The sequence below is a fragment of the Centroberyx gerrardi genome, chromosome 13 (genome assembly GCF_048128805.1).
Source record: "Centroberyx gerrardi isolate f3 chromosome 13, fCenGer3.hap1.cur.20231027, whole genome shotgun sequence".
Lineage (NCBI taxonomy): Eukaryota > Metazoa > Chordata > Actinopteri > Beryciformes > Berycidae > Centroberyx > Centroberyx gerrardi.
In genome coordinates this window covers 22,532,247-22,548,258 of record NC_136009.1, presented here as the reverse complement: position 1 = coordinate 22,548,258, position 16,012 = coordinate 22,532,247, and the positions used below count along the sequence as shown (strand labels likewise).

Genomic DNA, 16,012 nt, shown 5'->3' with positions numbered 1-16,012 from the left:
TGTATGTAAAGAATAAGCTCCTTGATGCCCTCCTGGCAATTCCAAAGTCTAGGATTTAATATAATTTGTGATTGTCTGTGATGTTTTTGTTGTATTTGCCTGATTTATTCCTTTGTAGCTGTGTATTTCATTAATGTAAGATAAGATAACGGTTATATAAACATATGCAACTGACACTTTCAACGCTACAACATGTTAAGTAGAAATGTATGAAAGGTATGAAAAAGGTATGAATTGCAACATTATGAGGGTGTGCAAAAAGGTAAAAAACTGAATTAAGAAAATGCACAATATGAAAATATACCAAAAGTATTAAATATATGTAGTATGAAATAAGTGGAAAAATATCAATATAAATGCAATATATAAAAACTGAAGAATATGAGACTGTGAAGAAAAACAGAAGGTGAATACAACTGTACAGACAATGTTTAGGCGTATAGATGAATGTTGTAAAAAAAAAAAAAAACACTCTGCTGCTCTGGCATTTTTTATTGTTTATCTTATTGATTCTCATTTCTTATTACTCTATTTCTCTATAAAGTGTTTGTCTAGTGCTATGCAAATAAAGTTGACTCTTACTGTTCCCCTGCTTCTCTGCACAGACTTATGTGGGCAGGAAGAGGGCAGCTGTGGACCGGATTTGTGTGGGCGTCCCTGCGGGAGAGGTAAAGTCACTGAGTGCATTCTACATGCGAGCTACAACTCTGTTTTTATTTTCAATATTCAAGTTCTTCCTTTCTGTGTTTAGCTCAAGTAAACATCATTTCCCCACTTACAGCAACCCAGACTCAAACTCAAATAAGATAGCTGTCGTATACCATTATTGGTCGAGACACTGAGGGATGTTTACACTTTTTTTTGCTGTTTGTGTTCAATTTCTGAGTTAATATTCTGATAATATTTATTCATACACACAGAGCCATTTGTAATCAGGATATTAAGCTCCATAAATATCTTCAAATAAGGCTTTAACTGGGATATTACTAGCTATTATGTAGAACAGAGAGTGCATTTCAACACACTCCACACACAGTATTTCAGAGGAGTGTGTCCCCATATAGAGCCTGATCATCTTTTTGTCCTGTTAGTGCTTTGGTCTCCTGGGAGTGAATGGCGCTGGAAAGACGACCACCTTCAAAATGCTGACTGGTGACACGGACGTCAGCTCTGGGGAGGCGACTGTGGCCGGTTACAGGTATAGAAAGATGAGAAAGAAAGATATTTTGGAGAATTTTGAGTCCCAGGCCTCTAAAACACTCACTTATTTTCACTTGTTTTATCCTGCATTGAGTTTCACATAGGTGGGGTTTACCACATGGAGACAATTCAGTGAGTGCTATAAGGTTTAAACGTTTGGAAAGTCAATATAACATAATTATCTGTGATGACACTGTCTGAATTGCCCTGATTCGGGCAAACTCCACCCATGCGGTGCGCCAAGTAGGTCAAAACAAATGCTAAGAATTAAGGTTCGACCGCAAAAATGTTTCCATTTTTATGCCAACAAATTACAAGTATTCAGTGTTTCCCTCAGAATTGTATTCTTGGCAGGGTGGGGAAAGCCTCTGAAACAGCATTTAGACCGTCATGGGACATTAAAACTCTCCACTGACTAATGACATTTTTCTAGGATTAGCAGCTGTTTAAGCCAGGGTGACCCAGCACACCTGTTCAATGGCAGGGAAGCTCTGTAATAGATTACTACCTTTTTAAATGTAGCATTAATTTACAAACACATCACTTAGCATCAAATGAATAAATATCATGTGGAAAGAAAATAACATGTCATTTTCTGCAGCCGTGTTCAGGGAGGAACCTCCATCATCTGCAATGGACGATATGACATATCTGACATTTAAAAAAAGGCCAATATAATGGCAAAGAGATATATCGGTCAAACCCCACTAAGAATAATTTAATGTTATTCCTACCATACTGTGTGCTCTGTCAACTCTCTGTCAAACTGCTGCTGAGTGGCACCTTGTGGTTTGTTTCTCAGCATCCTAACAGAGATTCTGGACGTGCACCAGAACATGGGCTACTGCCCTCAGTTTGATGCCATTGACGACCTGCTAACAGGCCGGGAGCATCTCTACCTGTACGCCCGTCTCAGAGGAGTACCTGAGTCTGAGATCCCCCGAGTGAGTAGGACGCTGGCTTCTTTACACTTAACACAATCTCACTGTGTTTCATTCTGTTGTCCAATTAAATTACTGGGTGGCTGAGCCTTAGATCTAGAGCTCAATACTCGTATTCTTCAACCAGCTGTATATGTTTTCTCTTTGCTATTGCTGATTGTTTGTCAATGTTTGTTTTGCTCCTTTTATTTTACGGCACTTTGTAACTTTGTTAAGATGGGCTCAATTAGCACTGGGGCCACCCATCCTAAAAATGTATGCACTCATGGTACTGTGAGACACTTGGGATTGAAGCGTCCACCAAATGGTATGTATCCCCTCTCCCCTCTAGGTGGCAGAGTGGGGCATCCAGAAGCTGGGACTCTCAGAGTATGCTGGCCGCTGTGCAGGAACCTACAGTGGAGGCAACAAGCGCAAACTCTCCACAGCTATCGCTATGATTGGTTGTCCAGCACTGGTGCTGCTGGTGAGTTAGCCAATGGTGACGCCATACTCCTACATGGGCCTATTGTTTGGGTTTTTGGGTTTTATGCAGGGATTTGTCAATGAAATGGTCTACGGATCCAGATGGGAAGCCATATGGGTTCAGTCAGACCTGGCCTCGAATGTTTTATACATTGGCAGGAAACTGCACAGTTCAATTCAGATTGGCATAAATGTGAAATCTTTGCCATATGCTGATAGAGATAAGGATTTGGTCTCTGTTCATATGGAATTATGAGCTTAGAGACTCAAGTTTGTTTAATTGTGCCTGTATGTGTGTTCAGGATGAGCCGACCACGGGAATGGACCCCCACTCTCGCCGGTTCCTGTGGAACGCCATCATGAGCGTGATTCAGGACGGGAGGGCCGTGGTGCTCACATCACACAGGTTCAACATTTATATGACTTTATTACTTCATGCCACACATCTGCCACAGCAGCTGGCCAAACACCGCTAACTTTTTTGCCAAGAATTTGTTGATTGTCTCACGGCCAGGTCGAAATTTGCTTGATTTTACCGTAGCGATGCATGAAAATATGATGTATTACCCATAGACATGAAATAGCAGTGCTAAAAATCAAGATTGATTATTGCTGTTTCTCCACTAGCATGGAGGAGTGTGAGGCGCTCTGCACTCGACTGGCCATCATGGTCAATGGAACCTTCAAGTGTCTGGGTACCATCCAGCATCTCAAATACAAGTACGATTTTTTCTATGGATAGTAGGCTTGTACAATACTAATATCATGATACCAAACCATTACAATACTTGCAAAAAACATTTTTCTCAAGTATCGTAATACACACATTTCACAAGTATCAACAGGATCACAGTTAAATGTCACAGTTATGAAAAGCATCCATAGAAATCTGTGATGGTATTATTGGTTGGAATTTGTATGTACGCCTACTGGTACACCATGAAGTAACCACTAAAAATACAAGTAGAAGTAGTGGGATTTTGATATAAATTATGAGAAAACATGGAGAGTTAGCTAACAAAGTCATGTTTCATTTCATTGTGACTTTAAGATTCCCTTCAAAGTGTCTCACGCCTTCTCCCTGTCGCTCTCCCTTGCCCAGGTTTGGTGACGGCTACGTTGTGACCATGAAAATCAAGGCAGCTAAAGCGGGCGCGTCCCCGGACCTGGGCCCCGCCGAGAGCTTCATGGAGAGCAGCTTCCCCGGCTGCGTTCAGAGGGAGAGGCACTACAACACGCTGCAGTATGAGATCGCCTCCTCCTCCCTCGCCAGGATCTTCCAGCTGGTGGTGGCCAATAAGGAACGGCTCAGCATCGAGGACTACTCTGTTTCCCAGACAACACTAGACCAGGTATGTAGGGAAGCGCGAGAATGAGAGGGGAGCGAGTGCAAATCCCCAGCGGAAAGGCTTTATTTGACGAGTGCATTAAATGTAAAGGGAATTAGTCTTGGTGACATTGGTGCAGAAACAATTGTCAATTATAGCCACATTGACAGCTGACAAATTGAGATATGAAATTGAAAATATGAAATCTTAATTAAATCTTAATTAAAGCAGTTTTTACTCTTGCTTAAACTCAGCTGTTTTACTCTCTCTATTCTCATCACCATTAAGTGTTAGCATTGTTATAGATATCCAGCATTATCTGTCTACATTTGCACCTAATGTAGACAGATAATGCTGGAAATAATAACAGTAAATTATGACTATGGATTAAAGAGATATTAAGTAATCTATGACCTCTGTCAATGACCAGTATGGAACTGCAACACCATTGACAGAGTGAGTCTCATCCTACACAAGTCTCTGACCCACCACAAAAACCTTACTTATATACCTTATTCTTTATATATATATATACTTATATTATTGTCCCTTTATGTAGATCAGTGTCCTGTATCAGTATTTCTTTGTTGTGCAGGTGTTTGTCAACTTTGCCAAGCAGCAGTCAGGAGAGGATGAGGACGTCACGTTGTATCGACGGGCCGCTGGCGGACGCAAAGAAATCAAGATAGCGCCAGTCAAGAGGAACAAATGAGAAAGAAACCTGGAAACTCACCGTGACACAGATGTAGTGGGGTGATCATGCAGGGCAGGAAACTAACCTTTCATCCACTGGACACATTCCAAACTTCAACAGGCACTTTTAATGTTTTACTAGCCAAAATGCTTTTAGGAGAGTAGAAAAGAGACTGGTTGGTTACCTGCCAAAGTGACTGGTAGAATAATACAGCTTCATGGTTTTGAACAAAACAAAAACAAAGGCTGGGCATGTCTGACATACTCCTTAGACATTGGAAATCATATGTTGGTGCGGTATTTTACACAGCAGAAGCCGATGCCTAAAGCAAAATGTTTTAATACAATATTTGGGGAAAACATGAGTATGTATGAATGCCACCTGTTGCTTTTTTTTTTTTTTTTTTTTTTTAACAGTATGCTGTACAGCAGGTTCCTTATTTGAAATAAGGAAAACAGAGAGATATTTATGCTTAGACTGACAAAATATATGCCTGGCTTGTATAAATATGTACATATTGTATGTGTAATGAAGTCATGAGTAAGCATCTTAGAAGCAGTCATTTTTTTTAATGTCTACATCAACACACACACACACCTCAAATGTATGTACCCTTAAATGAAGCATCACTGAGTGTTTGCAATCCTTAGTTAAGTCATTTGACTTGTGAAGAAATGAGACACACTGTGACTATTCTTTTCCAAAATGTGTTTACTGTCACTATTGCTTCAGTGCTTTTCCATTCTTTACAGTCATTTATTATTATTGTGCATTTAAGTTTGTCTGCCATGTTTCATTCATTGTACAACTGCCATGTCATGTCATAATCCAATGCCAGTTACCGAAAAGGAAATCAGCGACGGCTTATGGCCATGCCTCAGTCAACACTGAAACTCGGGCTTTTGTTCAGGATTAATGGACTTCTGGTGAGACTACAAAATATTCCTCCTGAATGATTAAAATTGAGAAAAGTTATTAGATAGATGTAGCTGCGGTTCGAGAGGAATTCTATTTTGTATCTGACTAAATAAGCCATTAACATGCTTTATACTTCATGCTACATGCACTCTTGCCTGGCCGATTTGTACTGCATCATCAATTAGAAATAAAACAGTCCTGGGTTTCATAATGTGTTCCTGCAGCACAGTGTTTCTTCCTGGTCCAAACTCAGCAACATTGGAATGGCATTGCACTGTGTGATTCCTCTCACAGAGTCACAAAATATTTCAGCACAGAGCGGACTGAGCTGCAGCTTCTGTTAGACAGAGCAAGAGGAGGAGGAGGAGGATGCTGCTGTAGGTCAGTGGAGCGACAGAGACCGCGGCCAAGGCGACACTATGCCGAGTGGCTTGTCACAATCCGGATTCATCTGACACACGGCCCAATTACTGTTCTCCTGCCTCAAGTGGTGGTGTCACCGCCTCAGGCCGCCCACCAGCCTGAATCCCATTGGCCGTTCTCAAAGAAACAGAGGGATGATGGCGCTGCGGAGTTCGGGGTAGCTAATGAATTCTCTGGTGTAGATCTCATGCTTCTCCCTCGCCCATATGGTCATCTGGATGAAGCTGATGAGTGTGAATAGTGCCACTGTGGGACAGCGAGAAGTGTGTACTGTAGCAGGTAGTGTGATGTGACAGTGTTGGTGTTTTGTCGAATGCGGGGACAAGGCTTACCTGGAGCACACTGAGTCATGATGCTGAAACTGAGCCATGTACCCGCCTGCACAGAAAACACAGTGGTCGGCCAAGATATAGTGACAACTCGGATTCACAGAACATACTGACAAACATGGTGGGATTCACGGTGCATTAGACTTTAGATTTACTGACCTCGTATGTGTAATTTGGACAGGACACGAAGAAGAAAAGCCAAGTGAAGGGGTTCTTGGTGGGGTGAGGGATAGTCTTTGGCCGAGAACCTGTTGCCAGGACAGAACCGTAAGACAGAGGTATGATGGGAATATCCTCACTACATGCCGACTGACTGACATGGAATAAGTGTCATCAGCTTGTTTGGGAGGTCATTTCATACATCAATCAGCTGTTATTCTCATTAAGCCCTTTTCCACGGCTTTATTTTCTATGTGGCAAAATTCTGCTAGAGTTGTTGTGAAGTAATTGTTGGTTTCAGACTATTTTAACACCAGAAGTTGCAAAATAAACATTTCTCTCATTACTAAAGGCACAACAACCTCAAAAAATGAATCCTCCCTGGCTCTTATTATTTTAACTTGACAATTCTCTATCAATTCTATTAGCTACATACCTAAAATGGAAATGAAAATGAAACAGTTGAAAGAAACTTCAACATACTGTGCGAAGTATTTCACTAACTGTAACCCTAAAACTTTCCTTGGCCTTATTTTCCATGTGGCAAAATTCTGTTAGAGTTGCTGTGAATTAATTGTTTGTTTCAGACTATTTTAACACCAAAAGTTGCAAAAATAAACTACATTATTATTTTAACTTGACACTTCTCTATCAATTCTATTAGCTAAATGCCTGAAATGGAAATGAAACAGTTGAATGAAACCTCAACATACAGTGCCAGGTATTTCACTAACCGTAACCCTAAAATCATTAGCAGCACAACAGCTACAAAAGGAGAGTGAAAACGCCCCCCTTTGAAAACTATACATGCAGATATTGGAATAGTAATGAACATACCATTGCAGCCTAAATTATTGAGAGCCAAATTAATGGAGAAGTTGCCAGCCTCACATAGCTATAATGAACCAAGAGAGATATTTATATCAGTCTCATTTTCTCAGTCTCACACTATATACGCAACACTGAAGAGTTTATTGATCTTTTTAATGAAACCGTGAAGCAGAGACAATATAATACATACCACAAACATAGCCAACGCACTGTAAATCTGACGCTTGCCATATGCTGTAAAAAAAAAAAAGACACACAGTCCCTTTGCACTGTTATATTATCCGTCAGGTTCTGGCATATTGTTTTTAGATTAAAGATTTCATGGTCATGCTCACCTGGTGGTGTGTACAGGGGGTGATTGATGTAGTAGGCTATCCAGGCAGCAAATCCCCAGTAATACAAACAGTTCTGAGAGGGAGAGTATGAAACTTGGTTTTTTTTTCCAGCATGCTAATCAATATCAAAATTCTCAGTCTTGTTGTTTTCATACTTTAATTGACAAACATTCTTGCACTGAGTTCTCACGTTGTGCAGATTCAATATGGCCCGACACAAACAAAAGGTTTAAATTTCTAAAAGTCAGGACAAAGTACACTGGTAGTGTGATAGCTTATAGGGCAGAAATTGTTCATCCTGGGCTCGGTCATAGTGCCACAGTCTCCACTCATCACAGGTATTGATCCGAGGCAGGGAGGAAATTAACTATTCAGTGTATTTATTGTAAAATCTATTATAGCAGCTGTTGATATTTACAGGTAAAAATTATCATTAGCTGTATCATTTCTCTCTCTTTTGCTCTCCCTCTACCTCTGATATACTGTATTTAATGGTTTCAAATAAGAATATTCTAAAACAAAGCTAAACACTTGATATTGATAACTGCTCACTGATAATTGCCCAGGCAAATGTCTTGAATGAAGGAAACTCACCCTCATGATGGTGTGTAAAGGCATGGTGCCGTGAGAGAAACGATGTATGAAGATGATCTCAAACAGCCTCTTGGTGTAGTGGAATGAATGGCACACACAGGCCAGCCTGCAGTATGTTAAGGTTCACAGCAGGCTTTAATCTTAAATCAATTAATCCTGTGCTCCGACACAGTCTCAGAAGATTACGTGGAATGAGCACAAATTCCGTGTTGTGGACACAAATTATGTAAACATTATATTCCTCCACCACAAAATTGGATTATGTGACATTAGCACAAATTGACAAGCCATTTTCTCCTTTTTGTCACTTGAAAAGGTTAGCAAATGATTAAATTTAAGCAAGTAAAACAACTTTGGTTAAGGTTAGGGTTAAGGTTATGGTTAGGTTTAGGCAACTAAAACTTTGGTTTAGGTTATGCAACTAAAACAATTTGATTAAGGTTAGGGTAAGGTTTTGGTCATGGTTAGGAAAGGAAAGGTAAGGTAAGGAAAACTAGCTAAAAATTAAAATCAATGTCAAACTACTGCCTGTGTCTAGTCATGCATGTAATCCTTTCGTGGTGGGAAAATGTATTATTTTCACTTTTTGTGGACAGAGCATGTATTTACATTTTAGGACATTGTGCTCATTTTATGAAATTTCAAGACACCAGGGTACATATTAAGTGTTAAAATCGAATTTTTCTAAAAACAGTTTGAAATACCTGCCAATGGAGTGAGATCATTTCACTCCAATTTAACTCAGCTTCCAGTAGGGGTTAGATCATTTGTGTTCTGTCCCGTGCAGTATCTTGTCCTGTGTAATTTAATGTCTTGTCCTGTGTAATTTAATGTCTTGTCCCATGTAATGAGAGTCTTGTACCATTAGGTGACGACTATGTCCTGTCCTCCATGTCTTGACCTGTGTAATGTTTGCCCTGTACCATTAGTTGGCCATGGTGTTTTCATGCCACATCTTTGTATGCATTTGGCACAAGCAAACTTTTATTGAATTGGCACCATCATTTACATGTTTAGAAAAAAACAAAGTTTTTTTTAATGTTTTGCCAAGGCTGTAAATGCAGCCCAGTCTGTAGCCGAGATAGCCTACAGCTAATTCTTCAAAATTAATGTGGTCAGACAGAAAAATGCAACATATGACAGTCTGAATTCCAATGCCTTTTCAATCAGCATTCATCATATCATTGAGTAGACACTATGTTTGTGTATTTTAAAAAGAATTTGGTGGCTAAGTTAACATGTGGCATCTTAGGAACTTATTTGATTATTTATCGATGGATAACTCTCCAGCAAGGGTCAAATCATTTTGCTGTCCTGTATAATTGTAAGACACGGAAACACAGCATGGGACAGGGACAGGTGACACAGGTCAGGACACAAGTGTGGTACAGGACAGGAAACAAGGACTAAAGAAAAGGACAAAGGCAAAACAGGTAAAGAGTTGCAATCAGACAGATCTAGAGGGATCTAGATGTAGATGCCTGTCTTGCTGGCAAGCATAAAGGGTGGAGAGATCTGATATGGTAACTTATCTCAAGAAAATTCTTGAATCAAGTGAAACTGCATCAGAAGCGATACTGTATCACCCCATTGGCAGATTATTTCACTTGGATTACAAAAATGAGACAAGTTTGAATGTAAGATTAATATGAAGTCTTGCATAATGCGTTCACTGGTTTTATTTAAAATATATACCTACATGACCACTTTGAAGGGACTAGTGGTGAAGTTATGCTTATGCAGATAGATGTTCGGAAGACGGAAATAGAAGAGCAGGTAGAGGAAGAGAGGTCCAATACACTCTGCCACAAACACCTGAGGAAATAGAAAGTATAATCAATGTACAGGAATTGGTGTTGATTTCAAGTAGAACATCCCTGTCACTCTTTAAATACACATTCAGCATTCAATCACTGTGCATTCAGGCAGCATGCCATGCAGCTATAGAGGTGGATGATGAGCGTCCAGCAGTGCATTGGTCTGATGCACCATTAGACAGTTAGACTCAGGAGGATGAAAGGCATGAAATATATTACACAAGGCAGTGAATAGATTTTGGGAGCTTGGAATTATATGGTTTCATTTGTGTTCAGATGAGACATTGTGTTAAAGTTTTTACACTCTGTGGTGCAAAACTAATGGAACATTTTCAAATTTGCTTTTTCCACACTGTCAGATGAAACCCTAAAATCCCAAGGTCACGATTTGCCCAGAGAAACCACAGCTTTATTTTATGAACTGTGTCTTCTCTCACCATCGTCCATCCCAGCTGTGGACCGAGGTCATGGAAGAACATTGTTGCTGTTGTTCCCACTGGCAGATTTTCTAATACATCGTCATCTCTGAGAGATTTTCCATCTGAAAGTTGGAAGCATACAAGACAATAACTGCACAACAGGTGTTTTGTTTCCAGGCTTGAGAGCAGAGTATAATCAGTAATGACGTGAATCATTCAATGTTCCTGCACCAGTAACCACAGAAGTACAAGCATGTTTGTCATGCCACTCATACCACATGAACCCGCGTAAATAAGCCCAAGGCCACTGAGTTGTTCCAGACAAAACAGGACTTTAAGAGCGCCAGAATAGCTTATGACAATACCTTCCCCATAATTTACCAATGTGTATGGGCTCCTTTGGACCCCCTTGGCTTACAGCTTAGGGCAGCTGTGCCAGTTGTCTCCCCCTGAAGGTCGCCTTGGGCCTACCAGAGGCTCAGTTCCTTAGTGAATCAATTGATCCTGCTAACTCCTATTGCTCTAATGCAGGGGTTTTCAGTCGTGGTCCTGGGACCCAGAACGCTGCTGGTTCTATTTCACACAGACTTTGCCCTCTAATGGGGCTCTGTTGGCTCTGCCACTCATCTAGTTGAGTGGCAGAGTGAAAATTTGCATGCAAGTCAGTCAGGATGAGTCTACACAGCCCAATGGCATCCAGTTTTCTTCAGCGCCTTAAGACGACAACATAGGCTTCCAACATAGCAGCAATCGGAGCGACCTGGTGGCTCAGTGATGTAACCACGATATCCTGGGTTCGAATCTGGCCCAGGATCTTTGTCGCATGTTTTTCCCCTCTCCTGTCTTTCTCAACTGTACTGTCCAATAAAGCAGAAATGCCATAAAAATAAATCTTAAAAAAACATCAAAAAAAAGCAGCAGCCTGCCACATATACCCCCTCCGGCGAGCGGTGCATCCGATTGGGCGGTTTGTCGCCGGCCCTCTCACAGCGGACCCATCCCTGCTGCCTTCTAGGCCAGCGGAAGAAGGCGAGGCGCCAGCTTGTGGAGAATCATGGGAGAAACCCTGCTGCCATCCTCAAATGGCCGGCCGGCTGAGAACGAAGCCAGCCAGCGGGTGAGAAAGACTGGGGCCAAGTCTACTAATGCACTCGTGACTCAGAGAACTGGTGGCTTTCTGTCCTACCAGGGAGCTAATTGCATCCACCCAGTGTCCCAGGTGTAACCAGTCCCTGATTAGACTGCTAGAATGGAAACCAGCAGGACTCTGGATCCCCAAGACCAGGATGGAGAACCACTGTTGTCTGTCTATTATTTCCTATACACCTGCATCCTGAACACATCTGAGTCAAACAGTATTTGCAAATATGTTTTTCATTTGTTATTCATTTTAGCATACTTAGTCCTAGATGGGTGGGGTTTGCCACAAAGGACTAGGGTTAGCACTGACTAGCTATAGATTACTTTTCACACTATTGTGAGAATCATCTGAAAGTCACTAGATTTTCAGTGACACATTATAGTCATTTGAATACCAACATTGGACTATCCAAATAAAGGGTTTTTGTAAACATATTTATTGCATAATTAATCAATACTACACCGGTTGTCTATGGGAGGCCCTTAACCTGAACTGATGAAATAATGGTGTTGACGTTGGCTTTCAAAACCCATATCGGTATCATAGCGGTACATAGGACAAAACAATAAGGGCTAGAAAGCTTACAAAAGTGGGTGACTGAAAACTGATCCTCTAGGGAAAATCTGGACAGAGAAAATATCAATCTTTATTTCTATTATTTGGTTTTGCAGCATTGAAATAGAACGTAGTTTTCCATAAAGAAGAAAAAAAAGAAACAAAACAAAACAAAAAACTTTTGGCAATAATTGAGGCTGTTTTCATGAAAAGACAGGAAGAGACTCCACAAAATATTCTGCAGGCAAAACAAATAAAGACAATCGAAGCATCTCCTCTTTTATTCTCCCTCGCTGCATTGAACAAGAACAGCTTATTTAACCAAGCGCACTTGTATCCCTACAAGGGATATTTTCATTTACATGGTGATTGATCGTAATCTGAAACATTATCGACCACTCTTTACTGTAGCAATTTACAAAATACAAAAGACTTAACAGGAAAAAATCTCTAACAACATGCAATCTTCTTTGCTGGGAATGATACATTTTACATTATGACTAGTTACAGAAATCACAATAAGTTTAACCATTGTACATTTCTTCAAGAGGGGTAGGCAGTTCATGCCTTTTGGTTTATTATTATTATTGTTATTATTTAGATATGGATAGGGGATATGGATTAAGCCCTTGAAGTCAAAGATGCAGTGAAGGCAAAGCAATCAGGGGGAAGAAAAAGTTAAATTTTCTGCCCGACTTATTTCTTTACCTAAGATTTCTTGTCATATATGAGCTCTTTAGGGTCATGGGGATATGTGTTACATCTGTTGTCCGAGTGCTGTGGCTTTCACCCTTGCATTCCTTACTATTGGCTGCTTGTAATGTGATCTAAAAACCTAATCTTATTCTACTGTTGTCCTCATTATACATCGCTCAGGATAAGAGCATCAGCTAAAACAAAGTGGCCCTGACAAAGGGAAGCAAAATGTTTTCTTAGAGATTTATATTTTTTCATTTGCTTTTTTTTTTTTTAAAGACCGCTTGATTTATGATTTAATAGTATGGGACAGCATTAGCCTAAAATAACTTGGGTAGTGCTTTAAGGGCGATACACTCAGTGTCCCTTAAAAATGGGAACTGGCTCAGTATACCTGCCTCATTCTGTCAATCATTCACACTTAGAGTGAGAATCTATGTTGTGAACTGCTGCCCTCTGCATTAGTAGGGAAACTTTAGACAACTCAGCTGGTGTGACTCTTAGCTGCATCCAAGAATCATTGTGTTATCAGGTTGCTGTTAGTCATTATGGAGTTATTCAGGATGATATGGATCCTACACAGGCTATTAGATGGCCAGTGCAGCAGTTAGTTTATAAGGGATGTGAATCCTACAGATGGGTTCAATATAGGGTCAACAGGCCGGTATATACTATATATACTTACGAGGTTGGAGTGTCAGGGACTGTCTGGCTGGATACCATTTTGGATCTGTGATAGTCAACATGTAATAAATTAGGACACATTTTATCACAGCAATACCACAGTTTGATTTAAATTTATTCTTGAGTCTATACTGTTGCTTTTTGTTAGTTACAGTTCTTTCATCAACCCTCTGTGTCAGGATATCTTCATGCACTGAACTATTTCTTTATACCTTGGTGCATATGACAATATTTGAACTTTGATTTGAACTTGAGCGAAGCCCATAAATGATCTGCATTTCTTTCAGGAAAATGCCAGCTACCTTGACCATATTCTTAACATGCACTCACAATACTTGTGTAAGAGCCACTTGATCTCTCCTATGGTTGCATTCGGTTCCACCTTCAAAGCACAAGGGTGAAGTTATAGAAAGCAGAAAACTCTGTGCCACTGCCTTAATGAATTCCACTTTACAAATAGTGGTGATGAGAAAGGACAGTTTTTACCTTGTCCAAGAAGCACAGCTGCAATTTCTTAGAATCCAGAATCTCCACCTCAAAGAAAATATATATTTTAGCTTGCGTAACCTTGCCAGCTTTTAAGCCATCAACATGATCTTTTCTTTATGAATTGGCCAACTGTGAATAGGTCTCTAAGGTCAAAACTTCCCATAGTGCCAGTTGGGGAAGTGTGTGTGAGTGTGGACGTCAGTTTGTTGGTTTGACTGCAGGAAAACCATCTCAACAGTCTCAAGGCTTGAGGTATGAGGTTGGCTGTTTGCTTAGCAGCTTCAACTGTAAGGAAACATTTACTGATGATGCCATGGTAGAGTAGTGAGTTTGAGTTTAGTTTATCGTTTCACTAAAAGGATTATAAAACATAAAGAAGAGGGGGGAAAAAAATAGAAAATGAGATTGTGCAGGTGACCTAAAAACTCCAGGGCTTATAAAAAAAAAAAACAACCTACACACAAACAAAATCAATTGAAATTGGTTAACAGAAACTAAATAAACAACATTTAGGCTTTGGGTACTGGTGTAAATTAGAATAATTAGAAGAATAGCCTCAACGGCGTTGTATGTGTTTGACATATATATATATATAGAGTTTGACAGAGTAACAGGACAGTAATTTGCTCGTCTGGCTGGTGCCAGTGAATGTGTGCAGTGAGCACTGACCAGCATGGTTCACATATCACTGGATAACAAGGCACATCACTTCATTTTGGCACCCAACTGGCAGAGGACCAGGCTATGATTTCTTTCATCATAACCGTCCTGAGCATCAACAAGCCGAGTCAAAAAGGGTTTGAATTACAAATGAAGATGGAAGAGCCGTGTGATCCGGCTTGCAGAGAGCTTAAGGGGTACCAGACCTCAGTCAACTTGTATCTGGAAATAGATTATGTTTTAGCCCACATACAGTAGGTGCCAGATGTATTGGGTTTGTGACACAGAGCATTACAAGTGCCAGAAAGTTTAAACAATCACAGAAAAGTATTTGAAACTAAATTGAGTATAGCTGTGATTGGCAACTTGCCTGACCCTTACCTGATCCTATCTGAACTGTCCTGATGAGATAAAACCCCACCCATGCTCCAATAGGTCAAAGCAAATGCAAATTAATTATTTTCCACTATTTGTTTCAGGTCTGAATGTTGCAAACAAGCAATCAACAATTAATCAATCATACATGCTAACTAAAATGCTCTTGAACACAAAAAATGCCTCTTACCTCAAAGAAAGCCACTCTGCTCATGGTTCTGTTCGGTTTATTGGGCTTGCTGTCCTTTTTCGACCCCTTCATATAAACTGTTCTGATTTCTAAAGATCTTGTGATGGATATTGCCTCCAGTCAGCCTTGTACAGGACCACAGTGTTGTAGAATCAGACAGTTTAGAAGAATGTGCCCATCACTACAGTCTGTACTGAGCAAAAGCTCAGCTGTTTCCTGAATTAGCTTAATGATGGTGTTTTCCCTGAGACGGCTGGAATCACTCATTTGTTGATAATAAATCAATTGCTGTATTGACCGAATCAAAGATGTAGGCCTAGAAAGCTTACAGCAGAATAAACGTGTCAACATCATTTTGTTTTGGATATATTGGCTGTAGCAGTTTTTTTTAAGGTAAAGTAATGAAGCATTTGAGTTATATTTCTAAGAAGTCAATGACTGTTGTCAAAGTTTTATGCTGTTTTGAGGATGTTTTTGTCCTGCTCCTGACCCAGCACCGACCACATGAGGGCAGTAGGTTTGTGAATATACCCCAGCAAAGTCAACAAAGTGAGGTATCTTTCTGCTAAGGCATCCCTCTGTTATCAACTCTATCCTGTGCCCTGAACCTTCAGGAGGTGTATTTGAAGTCTGGGGGCTGCGTGGGCTCATAGAAGGAATTGCTGATCAAGTGTGCTTTTAAAGTGCGTCAGAACCGTGCAGCCAGTATGGCAAGCCTGCATCTCCTCGCCTGTATGTGTGTGTTCTTGTCTCCATAGAAGCAGCAGGA

At 40.4% G+C, this 16,012-nt stretch overlaps 2 protein-coding genes across 5 annotated transcripts in view; one reads left to right on the top strand and one right to left on the bottom strand.

Moving 5' to 3' along the window:
- Positions 1-5,658, top strand: part of LOC139915228 (retinal-specific phospholipid-transporting ATPase ABCA4) — a 44,520-nt gene extending 38,862 nt beyond the window's left edge. For all 4 annotated transcript variants that reach the window (XM_071903757.2, XM_071903759.2, XM_071903758.2 and 1 more), the window contains 8 exons: positions 606-668; positions 1,092-1,198; positions 2,003-2,144; positions 2,473-2,607; positions 2,909-3,012; positions 3,234-3,326; positions 3,709-3,958; positions 4,530-5,658. In XM_071903757.2, coding sequence (XP_071759858.2) covers positions 606-668; positions 1,092-1,198; positions 2,003-2,144; positions 2,473-2,607; positions 2,909-3,012; positions 3,234-3,326; positions 3,709-3,958; positions 4,530-4,646 — 1,011 coding nt within the window. In that variant the 3' untranslated portion in view covers positions 4,647-5,658. The remainder of the gene's footprint in view (positions 1-605; positions 669-1,091; positions 1,199-2,002; positions 2,145-2,472; positions 2,608-2,908; positions 3,013-3,233; positions 3,327-3,708; positions 3,959-4,529) is intronic.
- Positions 5,659-6,087: 429 nt separating this feature from the next.
- LOC139915230 (very-long-chain enoyl-CoA reductase-like) lies at positions 6,088-15,267 on the bottom strand. The gene is made up of 13 exons (XM_071903761.2): positions 15,244-15,267; positions 14,016-14,063; positions 13,860-13,911; positions 13,531-13,575; positions 10,472-10,575; positions 9,917-10,032; positions 8,218-8,323; positions 7,624-7,696; positions 7,479-7,522; positions 7,295-7,352; positions 6,458-6,546; positions 6,302-6,347; positions 6,088-6,215 (listed from the first exon to the last, which is right to left on the bottom strand). Exons 1-13 carry the CDS (start codon positions 15,265-15,267, stop codon positions 6,088-6,090), a joined length of 933 nt encoding a protein of 310 aa, XP_071759862.1.
- Positions 15,268-16,012: the final 745 nt, after the last annotated feature.